Raw genomic sequence first — 16,919 nt, 5'->3', positions numbered from 1 at the left:
TGTCGGCAATATTGAATCTATTATAACCAATGAGTTGTAGGGGTTAATGTAAGGTTGATGTTATTTTTTTTTCCTTTGCAGGTATGTTGAGGGAATAAATCACACAGAACGTCAAAATTAAAAACAAACATTTTAATTCTCCATAATGTAAGGAAGATCTCCAAAAAATAATAATGATCAAAAAAACAACAAAAAAATTATTGTATATTTACTATTATAGGTAATGTACAATTCTGTATACAAAAAAATAACATCATGACGATTGTAGTAATGAAAAAAAAAAAAAAACTCATCTAAAGCTGATCAAGTCTTTCCTGGGGAACAGACCACAGTGTTTGGAGTTGATCTGAACAGCAGAGAAGGAGAGGCGGAAAGGGAGGCAGGCAGTGGAGGAGAGACGGGAGGAGAGAATGGGTGTAGGCCCTCACAGACACAATCGCTAAAGAAACGCTCGTCTCTACAGGTCACCGTCCACACACACTCTCACACACACACACACAGCAGCTACTTGAGACTGACAGGGTGCTGTGTGTGCAGCATTATTTTTAAGGGAGCAAAAAAAAAAAAAGATTTTAAAAAAGCAAACACATGACAAGGGCCAATAACAATGTAATTCTGAGGAATGAATGGCGGCATCCCGCTATGCTCTCTGTACAGTGTTTGTCGTTTCACATTCAATTCATTTCTGTGGTCTTGTCTTCGAAATGGTACAGAAATGCAAAAAAAACATGAAAAGCATGCATAGAATGGCAGTCGTGTTAGTGGAGACCGTTTCACATCAAGCCTGGAGAATTACATCAGTATTGCAGGTCTAACTTGTCCCGTCTCCCCCAGGAAAAGCTGCATTACGCCCCCAAATGCCTGGGACCTCTGTAGAAACATGATCTGAACTCGCTTCTTCAGTAGTAAAGGTCTTCCTCCAGATAAGAATTAACGGTCACATCTCAAGACCCAGCTCCCTCCTCTCCTCTCTCTCGCTCTTCCTCTCTCTCTCTCTCTCTCTCTCTCTCTTTTTCTTCTTCTTTGGGAGGATCAAGGGGAATCTACACTAGATTATTTCTCTCCCGTAACACTGCTGTCCACTCACAACAAGGTGTTGTGTCATGTCAACAGTGTCACCCCCCTACTCCTATTCCTAGCGCGCCCTTCATTTAAAATAATAATAATAATAAAAAAAAAAATACAAAAATAAAGGAAATGTTTTCAACCCAAAACAGCTCTGACTAATGGCGCTTGTGAAGCATGGTTTTAAAACAACCCAGGAGAAATGTGCACTACACGGGACTAGAGGCTTGTGGTGGTGGTGCTGGGGTACCAGAGCACCACCGGAGAGTTCTATTCAGGGCCCAGGCTAATTATAGTGGGGTGGCCAGGGGTGTCCTGTCCATAGGGAAATATATGCGTGTGTCTAGTTACAAGAGCAGAAACCCATTGACCTCGGGCTGCCTGAGTAATTTTCTATATTTTCTTCTTTGCCCTCTCGCTTGCACTCTCTCTCTCGCCTTGCACTAAAACCCAAACTCAGTGCCGAGACGTTTTGCCCTGCGTCTACAGGTGAGTCACCATATTCAAGAGCGGTCCACTCCCCACCACCCCCCCTCCCGGCTTTGTTGGAGTCACCGGGACCCTCACAAAGATCAATCCCAACCCCCTCCCCTCCCCTCCCCTTGAATCAAAGTGCAGCTCAAAGACTTAACAACCAGCCACCCTGCCCAACCCACCCCCAACCCTCCACAAACCCCCATCAAAGAAAATAATAATAAAAATAAAAGTTTTGCCAGTGTTTCGGCTTCATGGCACCTTAGACATGAGGGCGGTCCCCTCCGCCCCAGCCTGAGTGTGTAGGATATGTCTGTCTGTCTGTCTGCCGGTCGGTCTGTCACCTGTGCTTTCATCTCCTAGGCTGGCTCGAGACACTAAAGTGGAACACTGCTTGCTTTTTTTTTTTTTTTTTTTTCTGTTTAGATTTTTTTTTTTTTTTTTTTTTTCATTTTCTGAAAGCATTCTCCGCCACGACAGCTAAAAATCCCTGTTTCTCCGTCTTTGAAAGGGGAAACGCAAACACACCATCACGGATGGAGGTAGAGGAGGTGGGGGGGGGGGGGGGGGGTGAGGGGGTGATGGGGAGGTTCATGAAACAAAGACTGCATGTTTGTGTGTGTGCTTCTGAGGTGCATACAGTACTGAGGTCCCTCAGTGAGGCCATTTTTGTTCCTGCTGACAAAATAAGAACCCTCTTGAGCTTGCTTAGGCTGATCAACAGGAGGAACAAGCAGGAGAACCAAAGGAACTGAAGAACCAAAGGAACCAAAGAAGAAACCAAATCCAATTCCTATGTTGATATAGTCAAACCATTTCCAAAACTATCCTTACCTGTGTTCTCACAGAATTAAATTCAATTAAATCTCCTCTCCCAATGCCAGCTCTACCCGTTCACTTCAAGATTCTCCATTGCATTGAGTTTACAAGCCTGGGCAAGAAAACTGCTGAAATAAACATGTAGACTTATTATTGCAAGCGTTGTTCTCTTTTTCAGATTTTTTTTCTTTTATGTAGCACCCAAGTGGATACAATATCCAGCACACAAAAAAAAGGTCAAAGGTCAACTCCCCGCTCACATATGGGCATGTTAAAATAGGAAGAGTGGGGAGATGGGGCGGTCAGGTCAGGTCAGGTGGTGGGGGGGGGGGGGGTCAGGTGGTGGGGGGGGCAAAGTAGTCAAGCCACAGGTAGTTTGCACACTCACACTAACTCTTTCACTCTCTCTCACACACACACACACAAACACAAACACACACTTAACATGGTGTGTGTATGGAGTGGGCCAGGGTGGATGTGGATGCGGAGGCGTATGCGGATGTGCTAAGGGGGTGATGGTGGTCGGGCAGAGGTGGAAAAGTACCCATGATGTCCCTCCAGTCGGGTCCTCAAGGGGGGGCCTGGCTGCTGTTTTAATGCCCGTGAGGGGTTGACTGGCGCGGGGGTTGGGCGGGTAGGCGGAGGGGGGCGGCGGCGGCGGCGGGCAGTCATGTGTCGCCCGGGTGGCTCCTGGTCCTCAGGCTGGCAAAGTGCGCCTCCCGCAGGACGCGGTTGATGTCGTGGTAGCTCATGGCGTGCAGCGGCTCGTCGCCCGGGTTCGAGGAGGTGGCCGGGCTGCAGGGACCCTGGGTAATGTAGTTCCCTCGGCCGGCGTCCACGCCGAAGGCCTTCATGCTGCCGAGACTGCTGCTGCTGCTGCTGCTGCTGCCGCCGCTGGCTCCTGCCAGCCTCTCTGGGCTGCTGACGCCACTGCTGTCGCTGCTGGACGACTGCACACAGACAGAAGGGAAACACATACATTTCAGGGAAATGCATATAGATACTGGTATGGTATAGGTTACAGTTACAGATAGCATCAGCATAGGTACTTTATTGTCCCCACTCGCCACAGGGAAACTGTTCTTCAGTGAGTAGAACATACCAGGTCTTCATTGGTGTAACAATACAGACAGGGTAAATATAGAAGACACTCTAACCATTTAACATTTAAAAAAAAAATTTACCTCGACACCATTATATACATAAAGGGAAATATAACTGACAGTCGGATGTGAACTTTGATGCAGACAGAATGGGATTTGGATGCTGTTCAGTAGAAAATCGAATGCCCAATCAAATGGGTTAAAAGCTCCACTCCAGCTGGTGGCCTTTATGAGCCAGGAGGCATCTCCTAGCATCACTGCTCTAAGGTCTGTTGTGGACATCCTGAACATTCATTTTGGATTTCTGTGGCATCATTATTTTAATCAAAATCATTATTAAAATTAGGGAATTGTTCAACCAAGTCGGGCTCCACTGGTGACCGACTGACCACAGATTAGCCAGAGGGAAATCTGATCTAAACCTAGCCAATGTTAACTGAGGGTTCCCCGACCACCTTCAGAACACTTTAGGGGGGCGGTGGTAGTGTAGTGTAGTGGCTAACGCCCGATTCACACCGGATGCGTGGCCAGCGTGTGGTAGCTGTGCTACCTGTCCGTTTTCATTTCGTCACAAGTGTTAACAGGGTAGAGCTTGCACACTGCCCATGTAACACGCACGTCTCAGGCGCATCTCGAGCTGCGCTGCAGGCGTGTTTTAATGCAGCCGTGGCCTACTGGTTAGGGCTTCAAGCTTGTAAGCGGAGGGTTGCCGGGTCGATCCCCGACCAGTCCACGGCACCTAACCCCCTACTGCTCCCTGAGCTCCGCTGATGGGCAGGCAGCTCACTGCTCTGGGTTAGTGTGTGACCGAATTTCCCTTGCGGGATCAAAAAAGTATATATACTTACACTTATACTTAATAGGCAGACTGCCCGCAGCAGCCCCGGAACAACAGATGCGGTGCACACGCAACAGAGACACAACAGAGGTCCGAATCGGCCATAGTCTCTGAAATCTGATGGCCTTTGTTTTTACGGAGTTTGCAGACCACGTAGTGTAGCATTGCTGAAAGAGGTCTATTTCATATTGCCTACCATTACCATACGTTACATCTACATTGCTGAAATGTTACATCTACGTTGCTGATACTTTACCGCTGAAATCTGGTTACATTACACATGTGTGTTCTGTTCACATTCATAACTGCTGCAATGCTTCTAGCTTCAACCTTAAATCTATCTGGTTTGAACCACTGGATTATTTGTGGCTTTCTTCACACATGAAAAAGATCAAGTCGGCTCCGTGCCAAAGCTCTAAATAGATGACTCTCTGTTGCAGCAGAGCACAAGCTTCACCTGAGCCACACGCCTCATGCAATGTGAACATTCTAATCTGACCTGTTAACAGTGGGGGCGAAATCGGCAGGTAAAATCAGCCGTAACATAAACGGCACATACGCAACAGTGAAATCGACATGTAATGCAGCCGTAACATAAATGGTACATACGCAACAGTGAAATCGACATGTACTGCAGCCGTAACATAAACGGCACATATGCAGCTGTCAAATAGGCCAGCAACGCAGCCTAACGTAAACAGCATATATGCAACGGTGAAATCGTCAGGTAACGCAGCTTTAGCATAAATATCATACACGTGTGCAGTGTGTGAACAGGTGCCAGGTGACAGAGTGGATCTCGTACCTCTGAGTCCCAGGCGTCTCGGCCCAGGTCTGGAAGAAGGGCATTGCCCCCGCCAGGCCTCTTCGCCTGGGGCAGGACCTGACCGTCTTCACTGTCACAGCTTCGCCTCCGCTTCCTGTAGGGGTTTAACCACACACACACACACACACACACACACACACACACACACGCGAGTACACACACACACACACACACGCACACACACGCACACACACACACACTTCATAAGGCAGTGAATATGTGAGATGCAAGTCAGTGCACCAGAAGGGTTAACCCTAGTACCCATGCAGAGATCACGGTTCAATCCTTATCAAGTAGGAAACCGAAACCATGCATTCTGTCAGCGGTCTTTAAAACAGGGAATGGTGAGAAGATTTGTGCAGAGGTTTTAGGATAACAACATGGTGGGCTACCCACATACCAACAGATTAATGAGAAATTAAGTGAGTATTTCCAAAAACCAAGGGTCCCTTACACACTAAGATATATTACATGCATTTGAGCAGATTATGCTTGAAGAAGACCCGAAGGACACACAAAAACCTATTCAGTATCCATTGCTTGACTCACAGACTAGTATCATTGATCTGATGTGACGAGAGAGAGGCATAATCATTGGATATACGAAAAGGGTATATGGAAATGATAGGGACTGAACTGATTGAACTCTGAAGTCTCTGCAGTTAAAAGCACTTGACACTACACAATTCCTCACATAGGCTAAGCATATTAGTCAAACATCCTCCTACATTCTTTATTTGATTATTCAATTGACAGCATAAGCTTGAACATGGCAGGCAGGCACAAATACTGAGCCTTTCTGTCATATCTGCAGACAGGGTTGGGAGTGATGAGCCAGCCAGCCGGTGACGCCGACTAACGCCTTTAGACTACCAGCCTTTAACGTCCAAGTGCTAAATAAACTGCTTATACAACATCGTGTAGTCAGTCTAGTTATAATAGAACATGGCTTGCATGCAAGGAATTTAGTCACCATTCACTCCGTTCTGTGACTGCCTTCATATCGAAGGCAATGACTCAGCTACTACGGCAAAACATATATATATCCTAACCGGTTTAATTTTGTGTCACCCAATATCTTAGAGCACAATTGTATTACCACAGATAGTGCTCATATCGGGGTTAGTCAGGCTGCCTAAAAATAGCATTAGACATTGGGCTGGTGTGCAGACCAAGTAACACTGCGCCTTCTTGATACAGTTTTATCTGCAACGGCAACGTTAGCTAGCAGCACGTCGAAATTATCAATTCGGATACAAGAACAATCATACGGAGTTACATCACCATTGCCGTAATCCAAATTGATATTGACAGCTATTGCGTAATTCCAAGTCGATTAGCGATAAGTAACTGCCAACGATTCACTAAATTTAACCACAACAGGTGATGCCATGTCATAACTGACCAAGGACATAACGTTGACGATATCGCACATTTTAAGACTAAGATTGGGATATTGAGGTCTTACCTGTTTTCCGTCAACATCGGACGTGGTGGTTATTTGGCAGATGGTGTTTGGAAAGACTGACAGATCACGTCGTCTTGAGAAACCGGGTCCGGGTGTAACTAGCTAATGAACAAGATGGTGGAACGTATTTTCACTTGGCTGTTTCCAGGAACTTGTGTCACTAGTTAACACGCCAGACAACTAGATGTCAACTTAATTAAAAAATGACAAAACCATGTGCCAAAACACTACATACATGCGTACTTTAAAACTACACAAGTTATTGTAACACTTGTCGTTCGTTGCATCAAAACCGACACCCACTACTTGTGTTCAGCACAGCCAATGCAGAGAGATCTACGGCCTATGTGTAGCTGGCTAACTAATAGCTTTAAAGAATGCTAACGTCAGCTGTGTTGTTCGGCGACCTAGCTACAATAGCAAGTTGGCTAACTAGCACGCCCGCTAGTGTTGCCTTAAGTTTGTTTGCAAGTAATGTTTATCTGACAATATTTAAGTGGAGCTTATTAGCGTTACAGTATCGCACCAACCATAGTTCGCACATAGTCAATACAGATCCAAGAAGAATGTTCTTAAAATGCAACCCTATCTATCTGGCAAGCCGGCTAACGTTACCCAGCGATAACATTATGCTTTGATAGTTGACTGACAGCTTACAGCTAACAAGCGGTTCACCAATCGTACAACAATCATCATCACAACTTAAGGAAGATCAAACCGCTAACCCTTTACGTTTACGGGTGGCACGATCATGAAAATAAGTATCAAATCCATACTCATAACATACTCAACACATAACATCCTTTGATTTACACGAGAGGTAATTCTTCAGATTGTTTTCAAGCAGGTAGATGAATCAAACGAATTGCAGCTAGCTAGCCATCACTTGGATAACTTTCCATGGCTTGCTAACAAAAAACAGGCTAACTAGCCACCGTTAGCACGCTAAAGGTAGCAACTGTGCCTGAAATCTCACAAACTTTTCATTACAGTCACTGAGCCTTCAACTCAGTACATATAAAATATCAACTAGACATATAAAACAAGGGAAAAAATCACATTACGTTGAAATCATGCCGGTATCTGCACCTAGTGACACTCCTCTCTGTGTTGTCTGTGGTTACGTCTCGGGTCACCTGCAACTGCTGCGACTACTGCTGTTTACATTACTGACGTTAGGAGTGCCTTCAAAATAGTGACGTAATATAGTGTAAAACCCGAGGGAGGGATTGTTGCCTGGGATTTACATTTTTAAAAGCTTGTAATTAGACGACTTGACGTTACATGAAAATATAACCGATCACATTGTAAATCTAAATTTTGCATCAAAGTATCACTGAATTTTAAACAGGCGCAAATTGTGCTACCCACGAGGGCTTTCGTAGATCGGATCTGAAAATAATGCACAGCATGGACGCCCATGGTCATTGCCATGGTTAGTTAAATTGACTCCTTTCTTAGACAGTTGTTTTGAGACTTTACAGATTATGCATCATGCATATTTATGTTTGGTAAATTAGGATATTTGCGCGATGCGTTTCGTCGACCCACATTCCACTAGAGAATGGTTGACCTGTCAGCTAAGTGGGTTATGAAAGTTACTGTCAAAACTGTATCCAGCTTGTTCCACATCAAGAAGCTAAAAAAGAAGAGGTCAATATGACTGGTGAGTTCTGCAACCTGTCTCTTTCAGTTTTTGTCTTCACTTTTTGCTACTGAGCTGAATTATCCATATGCCCTTATCTGTAGACAGGGCGTTGATTATAGTTTCACCCTTGAGTAAGACCAAAAAAACCTTTGCTAACAAATGTTACCAAATATTTGAAATTACCATCTTTGTTTTGGTTAGCACCATAACAGGGAATGAGGAGCTTGATCAAGCTTGATAAATTGCAACTACCTCCCTCGGATTTGTGGTTGTGTGGACAGAAGCTAAACTAACTTGAAAGGGTTTACAAAATGGAGTATAGCTCTTTGCATATTTCAGCCAGGACCACTTTGTCTCCAGAGAATAGCTTACTACTGCATAAAATACATTTTGGGGGTATGCTCTGTTCTTGGCCCCCCCTGCCCTTCCATGTTCAAACAAACAGCCCATGGGGTACTGAACAGAACAAACATCAATGACAAGACATTGGTAAGTCAGAAGTGTGGGGGAGGAGGTGGGTGGCAACATTGCAGAAAAAGCCGCTGGCAGCAGATCGGCAAAGGCAGTTTAAATAAGCACTCTGAATGATATCCGCCAATGAAAGCAGGTTGCTTAGCTGAGCTGTCAGGCTGACAGTCAGCAGGGCCATCCATGGAAGCTATTGAGACTGACCTGCCTGAACTAACTCTGTGCTCAATTTTGGTTTTGTATTGATTTGTTAATGTAGGAAAGCAGAAGGGTGATGTGCCTGGTGAGGTGTGCCCTTACTGTGGGAAGAAATTCAAGAGGCTTAAATCTCATCTTAATCATTGCAAGATGGCTCCCGCTGTTGCCTCCCCCAAGACTGCAGACACCCCGAGTGAGGATGCTCTCCTTAAAGCCGCGGTAGTCAAGAGTAAAAAGAAGACTGTCGCTGCAAGAAGCTTAGACAATCTTTCTTCTTCCAGTCAGGGTGAAAGTGAATCTCTGTCTGATTTGAAAACCAAAAATAGAAAAAAAAAGTTAGTGAGACCAGCAGAACCAATTACCTCAACTCCTAGTCTAAGTGAAGACACGGGACGACTTAAAAGGAAATTGCCAGAAAGTAGTAACCAGGAGACAGAGAAAGAGAAGCTGTCTGCTGTTTTCATGGAAACAACCAGAGTATCAACAACACAGGCTCCAACTCTAGGGAAAGTCACACTGGCTGCGCATGTCTTGAAGGGATCAATCAGTGAAGGAGAGCAGAGAGTGGTCATCAAAGCTACCAAACTCAAAAAGGCAGCCAAGTCAAAGGCTTCACTTCGCTTGCCAGTCGAGGAGAATGGTCCTCCTGTTCTTCTCACTGCAGCAACGGCGTCTGTTCAGGAACACACACACAAAGCCCTGCATAAACCTCACCCAGAAAATTACCAGCATTTCAATCCGTCCCACTTGAAACCTCAAATCCAAACACATTTCCAGGAAGAGGTGAAGACAAGTTGGCAGGGCCGAGGCAAAGACCTGTTCGGTATGAAAGTCCCAGACAGTGCTGTGACATACACCTTCAAAATGAAGACTAGTGTCTGGGATCACATTAAGGGTGGTCTACTGAGCAGGAAGTATGGAGGGCCTATGACTGTGCCCTTGGTTGGGACTAAACCACAGGTTGGCAATGCAGCCTCAGCTCTCAGTATCAGTCTGTCTCAATCTGCCATGAATCCTCAGAAGACAACGTCCTTGGAAGGCCCCTTCATGAAGCGCCCAGACTCCTCAAAGCCCCCACAGGTCAGCCTTGTAGCATCCCAAAGCGACGCCCTCAGCTCAAATGCCCGGAGCCAGGAGTGGATGTCCACCGTAACTGCAGGGTACCATGGGATGGAGGTGTACAGACCCCCGGGAAAGCTGGCGCAAGGGCACGAGGAGTACTGGGTGAAGCCCTCTTCCGCACCTCCACCACCCACCCCTCTACCAGGTACCACTCAGATACTGCTGCTTACAGTAGTTCATGTGAGCAGAGTTGGGCTCATATTGTTTACTGCAGAGGGACTTGGTATCCTCAGTTTCATGTAGCTCATCTAAGCAAAGTTATAGCAATTTCCTGTGTATTAGCCGCAATTGTGTATAAGCCATAGGACAGTGTTTTATGCTAATTGAAAGAAACATAACTAAATTAATACCATGTTATTTACTGTGTATTTACTGTACCTCATAGCTGAAGAAATGTAGCACAATCATGGGAAATTATGGTACTGTTTATTGTAGAGGGACTTGGTATCTTCAGTTGCATGGTTGGTGGGGCAGCCGTGGTGTACTGGCTAGGGCTTCGGGCTTGAAATTGAAGGGTTGCTGGTTCGATCCCCGACCAGTCCACCATGGCTGAAGTGCCCTTGAGCAAGGCACCTAACCCCTCACTGCTCCCCGAGCGCAGCTGGTTGGGCAGGCAGCTCATTAGTGTACTGCCTGTGTGATGTGTGATTCACCACACTGTGTGTGTGCTGTGTGTGTTCACTAATTCGGTTAAATTGGGTTAAATGCAGAGAAACGACTTTAAAAATTCTATTCTATTCTATTCTATTCTATTGCATGTAGCTCATATTGCTACTGTGGGGAGTGAGAGACTACATAATGTGAGTTATCTTGCAGTACAGAAAGACATTCAGGCCTTAACATTCTGGTCCTATATGTCAAACTACATAAAGGTACCGCTAATGGCGTTACAATAATACATGTAATTGCAGATAAGACCTGTAAACCATATAAAGCACATACACGTTTCCTTTTGGATACCTTAGTGCCTGAGGTTTTAGGTGGGTCCAAGAGACCGGAAGGTCCATCTTCGTCTTTGAACTCGGCGGAGAGACAGGCCTGTAGCCTCAGTATAGGTAAGCAGGTATTTACAAAAGCCTCACCGTCACTTCCTGTCCTCTCTAGTCGGTGTGGTCTTGGTTCCCTCATTGGTTTATCCATCTGCTCCTGTCTTCTTCCTGCCCCTTCCTCTGTGTCATCATTTCAGTTGGCCTTGCTGTGCCTCCCATTTCAAAACGCTGTGTTTCTCTCACTATCTCGTGCTGTGGGTGTAGTGGACATTCCATGTTATGAATTGTGTCTCTCCATTTCCTATTGTTTTCCTTTTCTGGGAGCCACTTGTAGTTTTTTGTAAGTGCTAATTGTAGTGTGTGTGTGTGTGTGTGTGTGTGTGTGTGTGTGTGTACAGTCCCCCTTGCAGAGAGGAGATTTGGTGATGTTACGCTGAATGAATTGATTCCCTGGCTTGCAGACCGAACACCACAGTCACCTAAGGAGGGGTTAGCCATTTTTAAAAATGGTAAGTACCTCTTTAAAACTCTACTAATAATAATACTGTGTTCCCTTTGCTTTGTTGGTTTCTTTCGTTGTTGTTTTGTTTTTCTTGCTTTCAGTTCACAGCTATTCTGCCACTATACAACTCTAAAAGTGAATCTATTGGGCGAAAACAGCAATATTTATTAGACAGGAATATCACTAAGTGACTGGCATGGGAGCATTGCAAAAGATCACAACAACATAATAGGGCTGCAGTACAACAACACAACACAGAGAAGTAGGATAATATTAGTCATCGTTCTGTGTAGAATATTCATCTCTAGAAATATATTTTAGAAGTTATACTGTATGTTTTATATAGATATAAAAACTACTACTTCTACTCAGACAATGTCTTTCTTTCTTTCAACCACAAACCTGTGGCTTTCATTACCACAGCAAACCTATCATGTTAACAACACTTATTGACTGCCTGTTGTTTTTCTGTGATGTGTTGCTCTCCCTGCAGGTTGGCAGTGGTATTACAGACGGTACATTGACGTACGCAAGGGTGGTATTGGAGGGGTTGGCATGCTTCTTGCTGGCTACTGTGTCCTAAGCTACATGTGGAGTTACCCACACCTAAGTGAGTTCTGTAAATATTCATATTTACTCTTCCCTGCACTAAAAAGTTATGGTAAATAATAGGACAAATATTAAATGAAATGATGGTATATTTTGCCCTCCCTATTTGGAACTTAGTAACCTCCTAAGTAGATAAGGATATACAGTACAGTACATAATACAGACATATAGACATAAGGCATAAAACACTTTTAAGACACTTTTTTTGCCCATGTCCCCATCAGGGGCCAAATAGCAAAATGCTTTTTTTCCACAACCTGTATTCTTCTCTGCTATGGCATTACATTGTACTCACCTGTACTGTAGGTGACCTTGGAGAAGAGCCTAGAGTGGCTAGAAGGTGAACCGCATGAAGCTCTGCTGTTCATGTGCTATGATGACGCTACATTGTACTTCTTACGTACTTATATACAGTAATTTCCTGTTTATTAGCCGCAGGACAGTGTTTTATGCAAGTCAACAGAAACAAAACCATATTCATACCATATTTAACTGCCCCATGTATTAACCTCAGCTGAATACATTTTGCAAAATCAATGTATAAGCCCCGGCTAATAGTTGGGAAGTTTCGGTACATACATTCTTTCCTTTTTGAAAAGCAGCTTAGAATCTATGATACTTTCCATTATAAGACATCTCTTGCTTTCCCATGGTTGTGATATTTGTGCACCTTATAATTTGGTTCTGTATGTCTCAATTCACAGAACTCGAACGTTGGAGAAAGTATCACTGAGGAAGGACCAGTCTGTGGACGTCGACTGATGAACTGACATTAGGTCTGAGTGAAGAATACACTGTGTGCTGTGTGTTTCCACCATCTGTGAAGCGACTCATGAATTAATGTTTTATTTTTATCGAACAATTATTTGTACTACTAAACGAGTTGACAAAAGGGAATGTATTTTTGTGCACACGTTTCTAAGGCGTAATAATGTATATGAACTTATGGAATGTTTTTTGCAGTTCTCTAACAACAGGCGCTGACTTGTAGCGCGTGTTCATGTATGTATGTTTTTAGAACGGAAAAGGTCACCTGTCTTACATGACTTCAAAGCTTGTACCACCATCTGTTTGTATGTGGTATGTCAAGTGTGGCCAAACTGACTCTATATCCCTGTTGGCTTCTTTACAAAGTGGAAAAAGATGTCGTGGGTCAGTTATTCACTAAAGTTCTGCTATAGGCACCTTATTTCTGGCTGTTTGAAATATAGCTGCGGCTGAAAACAGACTGATTTATGTTGATGTTACATCGATGTAACTCCCTCCCTTTCAGGTGGCACACAGCTTTGATATCAAAATATGTCACAGTTATTTGAAATGTGTGGGGGTGTTTGAGGAAAGTAGAAGACTGCCCCCCCCCCACCTGCATTCTGCCAACACCTGAGCCTACCCTCTGATTAGATCTGATGCTTAAATTCTTACCTCATCCATCTCACTCCTGACCAATAACCAGCGAAGGCATTGAGAATTAGCCAATCCAAGGTGGAGTTGAAATGCCAGCGTGGAAAGCCAAGTACACATTCTGAGGATAATAAAGAATTACATAAAGTGAATATCCTGCCCAGAATATTGGTCTGACTTTGTCTATTTGTGCATATAGTATATTCTATAGTTCTATAATGACTCTAGGCCTGGGTACCTCGTCATTGCTGCTCACTGGACAAAAGTCATGGTATTTGGGCTTTTGCTGTAATACTCTTGGTTATAAATTACATCTGAGGAATAATTGATATAGCTTATTTTTGTAAATGCCTTCACATACTGTACTTTTAAATGAAACAAAATAATTCTAACCCAAGCCCAATGGTCATGTACGAACTGTAAGGATTTACAGTGTACTCTGCCAAAGAACAAATGTTAAGTAATGTCCCACATGGTGATCCTATGAATATAACATTCAAAAGGTCCACGCTATGGCCTCATCCGTGGCCAGGAAACAACTTAGGATGTGATTGCAACCTAACGATTGTAAATTGGGTTTAAGAGCTAGACTACCAGGAGACACCCCAGTCAAGGTGGAGATGTACTGTATTATGCAGTACAACATAAAGTGATCAGACCTTTGGAAGCCTAATTAATGTACATTTAGAGTATACAGTAGGAAAGACTATGGGACAGATAATGAGAATAATTTTAAAAGCTCTGGGTTCACTCATCAAGATTGCTGCCTGGAATAGGTCTCACATACTCCTGTGATTGCTTATTATTGGGATAAAGATTGAAGCTAGCATTAACTGAAGAGACAGCCTTTTCCCTGAGATCACCTTGTGTTTTCCTTACAAAACCCATGTAGTAATGATTCATAGCCCACACTATTGTGACTTGAAAAATAATATATTATATATACATACATATGCCTTCATTTACTAATGCTATGGCATTACATTGTACTCACCATGGAGGTATTATATATAACGGTACTCACCTGTACTGTAGGTGACCTTGGAGAAGAGCCTAGAGTGGGTAGAAGGTGAACCACATGAAGCTCTGCTGTTCATGTGATGATGACGCTACATTGTACTTCTTACGTAGTTCACATATACAGTCATTTCCTGTTTATTAGCCGCATTGTGTTTAAGCCGCAGGACAGTGTTTTATGCAAGTCAAAAGAAACAAAACCATATTCATACCATATTTAACTGCCCTGTGTATTAACCTCAGCTGAATACATTTTGCAAAATCAATGTATAAGCCCCGGCTAAGAGTTGGGAAGTTACGGTACATACATTCTTCTTAATGAAGCTACATAATTCTAATATTATAGACCCAAAACCATCTAGAAATGAACCATAGCCCACAATGATGTGACAGTATTCAAAAATGAATTTAATATTATTTTTCCTCTCATCTCTTCTGCTGTAGTGAACACTCACAAAAAAAGAAATTGAGAACAGACAGTATAACATTGATTTGACATAAACACGCCATAACCAAAATAATAAAAATAACTTCCATTTTGTTTTTGTTTTACATTCATTTTCTTTACAAAAATTATAAATATTTTGTGTTTCACGTTTTATTTGTTTTCTAAAAAAAAAAGCAAGTCTTAAGTGATACCGATAGAAAACGAAATGTTGAAAGACAAAAAAAAAGAAAAAAAAACTAAAATATGCTGCTGTGGGGGTTCTAGAAGGCCACACTCGCTCGACCAAAAAATAATTAAACAAAAAAGAATAACAAAAAGAATAACAAATAAAAAGCAGCGCAACAACAAAAACAACAATATAAAAACAGATACATATTTTCCACTTGCACTCACCTAAGGCAAAGAAGCCCTTCAAACGTAAGGTCTTCAAAAGTGCTCTCGTTACATTAGAGCATAGTTCACAGATGCACATCTCTTCTCAGTCATTTTTGGTAGAATTGCTGGCTAAAGGAACAAACTGTAGTGTAGAGGGCAGTGTGTGTGTGTGTGTGTGTGTGTGTGTGTGTGTGTGTGTGTGTTTGGGGTGGGGCTTTGCAGAAGGCAAAATGTTTAATGGCAATGATTTCAAATTGAAATGTTGCAGAATGGTTACGCACCGATATGCACAACAAGATAGACAGAAGAAAGACAGGCAAAGCAAAAACACCCTCTCTTCTCCACCATTCACTAGATGCAGCTGTAGACAAGAAAGCAGAGGCTTCCATTTTGCAGTTTTTCACTGAAAAAACTTTTTTTTTTTTAGGAGCTCATCTCCTTCTTGACCTTTCCCAATCTTTTCTGAAATGTGAAATGTATTACAATAGCCAGAAGGATCAGTCACAACACTTACACTTAAAACCTTACATGAAGCCTTGAGGCTGTAAAAACCCCATCTGGGTGAATGCGTCCTATGTTATGAGCGTATGTGTGCAAGTGGCCACTAGAGGGCAGATAACAGCTTGACACCAGGAGGCCACAGACCTGACCAGCAGGGGAGGGGATTGAGGAGGAGGAGGGGGGAGGGAGGGGGTGCACACTCAAGCAGAAAACAAATGAAACTTTGCAGGAAAGACAACAGGAAGTGCCCACTCTCAGAAGGTTCCTCAACATGTCACAACACTCATTGTGCGTGTTTTCAACTTAACTAAGCTGGGAACTGCAAGGTAGCAGTACTGTCAAAAAAAAAGATAACATATCACCTTTAAAAGCAAACAACGCATAAGGGAACAAAATTAAACATATGTGAACTTTGTAACATTTTCCACCTCAATCTGAGGACTTAGCATCCCTGCACAAAAACCATGTCACTGAATTTCTGTCTTTGCAGGTGTTCATATACCTTTAAGGTACAAACCAAAAAAAAAAACCAAAACAATGCCAGATCAAAACAAAACTAACTACACAACATAGAAAGTGAAAGTTCTCTCATAAAAAGAAAATAAAGGGAAAGTTGTGTTGTTGCTGTTGTTTGTTTTTGTTGTTCTTTTCTAACTCAAAAGTGCTGTTGCTTCTGTTCACGTCATCAACCATCCTTGACATCAGAACACAAGGCCTGGCATCCAAAACAGTCACCAGAGACTCAAGACCTGTAGCACATGGCGAACACAATCACCAATGGCATGGCTCTCCTGAATACACATGATTGGGAAGCTGCATAAAGGACAGAGAGCCATTTTGAAGACTGTTTGGAAACCAAAGTGGATTTGACGATCATTGATACCATGAGGGGAGAGAGACCATGTACCTCTTCATTCACAATCACCTACTGGCTCGATAACGACTGATATTTCATACGGCACACTTATATGACAAAGTGACAAACACACACACACACACACACATTTACTCGTGTAACTATGTGGCTGTTTGTGTTGGTGTTCATGAA

The 16,919-nt window shown here is 43.2% G+C and overlaps 2 protein-coding genes across 5 annotated transcripts; one reads left to right on the top strand and one right to left on the bottom strand.

The window, feature by feature from the left end:
- Positions 1-1,709: 1,709 nt before the first annotated feature.
- Positions 1,710-7,753, bottom strand: si:dkey-21c1.1 (uncharacterized protein LOC100150256 homolog). 4 transcript variants are annotated; one of them, XM_062525959.1, is made up of 4 exons: positions 7,658-7,753; positions 6,594-6,695; positions 5,105-5,219; positions 1,713-3,308 (listed from the first exon to the last, which is right to left on the bottom strand). In XM_062525959.1, the coding sequence occupies exons 2-4, from the start codon at positions 6,608-6,610 to the stop codon at positions 3,027-3,029; spliced, it is 414 nt and encodes a 137-aa protein (XP_062381943.1). In that variant the 5' UTR covers positions 6,611-6,695; positions 7,658-7,753; the 3' UTR covers positions 1,713-3,026. The 4 variants fall into 4 exon arrangements, with proteins under 4 accessions (XP_062381946.1, XP_062381943.1, XP_062381945.1 ...); XM_062525961.1 differs by having other exon boundaries at positions 7,683-7,732; XM_062525962.1 differs by lacking the exon at positions 6,594-6,695 and having other exon boundaries at positions 1,710-3,308; positions 7,658-7,747.
- A 215-nt stretch (positions 7,754-7,968) lies between these two features.
- On the top strand, positions 7,969-13,685 carry si:dkey-21c1.4 (uncharacterized protein C17orf80 homolog). The gene is made up of 6 exons (XM_062525956.1): positions 7,969-8,259; positions 8,969-10,174; positions 10,995-11,084; positions 11,417-11,527; positions 12,014-12,130; positions 12,834-13,685. Exons 1-6 carry the CDS (start codon positions 8,253-8,255, stop codon positions 12,860-12,862), a joined length of 1,560 nt encoding a protein of 519 aa, XP_062381940.1. The 5' UTR covers positions 7,969-8,252; the 3' UTR covers positions 12,863-13,685.
- The last annotated feature ends 3,234 nt before the right edge of the window (positions 13,686-16,919 follow it).

Source organism: Sardina pilchardus, chromosome 22 (genome assembly GCF_963854185.1).
Source record: "Sardina pilchardus chromosome 22, fSarPil1.1, whole genome shotgun sequence".
In the NCBI taxonomy this organism is placed as follows: Eukaryota; Metazoa; Chordata; class Actinopteri; order Clupeiformes; family Clupeidae; genus Sardina; species Sardina pilchardus.
Note: the sequence above shows the minus strand (reverse complement) of the source record. Positions and strands in the feature narration are given on the sequence as shown.

What these genes read in the sequence shown, in the direction of transcription:
- si:dkey-21c1.1 (XM_062525959.1), bottom strand. An exon ending in GAGACGCCTGGGACTCAGAG is followed by an intron (nt 3,309 to 5,104) that starts GTACGAGATCCA and finishes GTCTGTGTGCAG; the next exon opens with TCGTCCAGCAGCGACAGCAG.
- si:dkey-21c1.4 (XM_062525956.1), top strand. An exon ending in ACCACCCACCCCTCTACCAG is followed by an intron (nt 10,175 to 10,994) that starts GTACCACTCAGA and finishes TGGATACCTTAG; the next exon opens with TGCCTGAGGTTTTAGGTGGG. An exon ending in GGCCTGTAGCCTCAGTATAG is followed by an intron (nt 11,085 to 11,416) that starts GTAAGCAGGTAT and finishes GTGTGTGTACAG; the next exon opens with TCCCCCTTGCAGAGAGGAGA.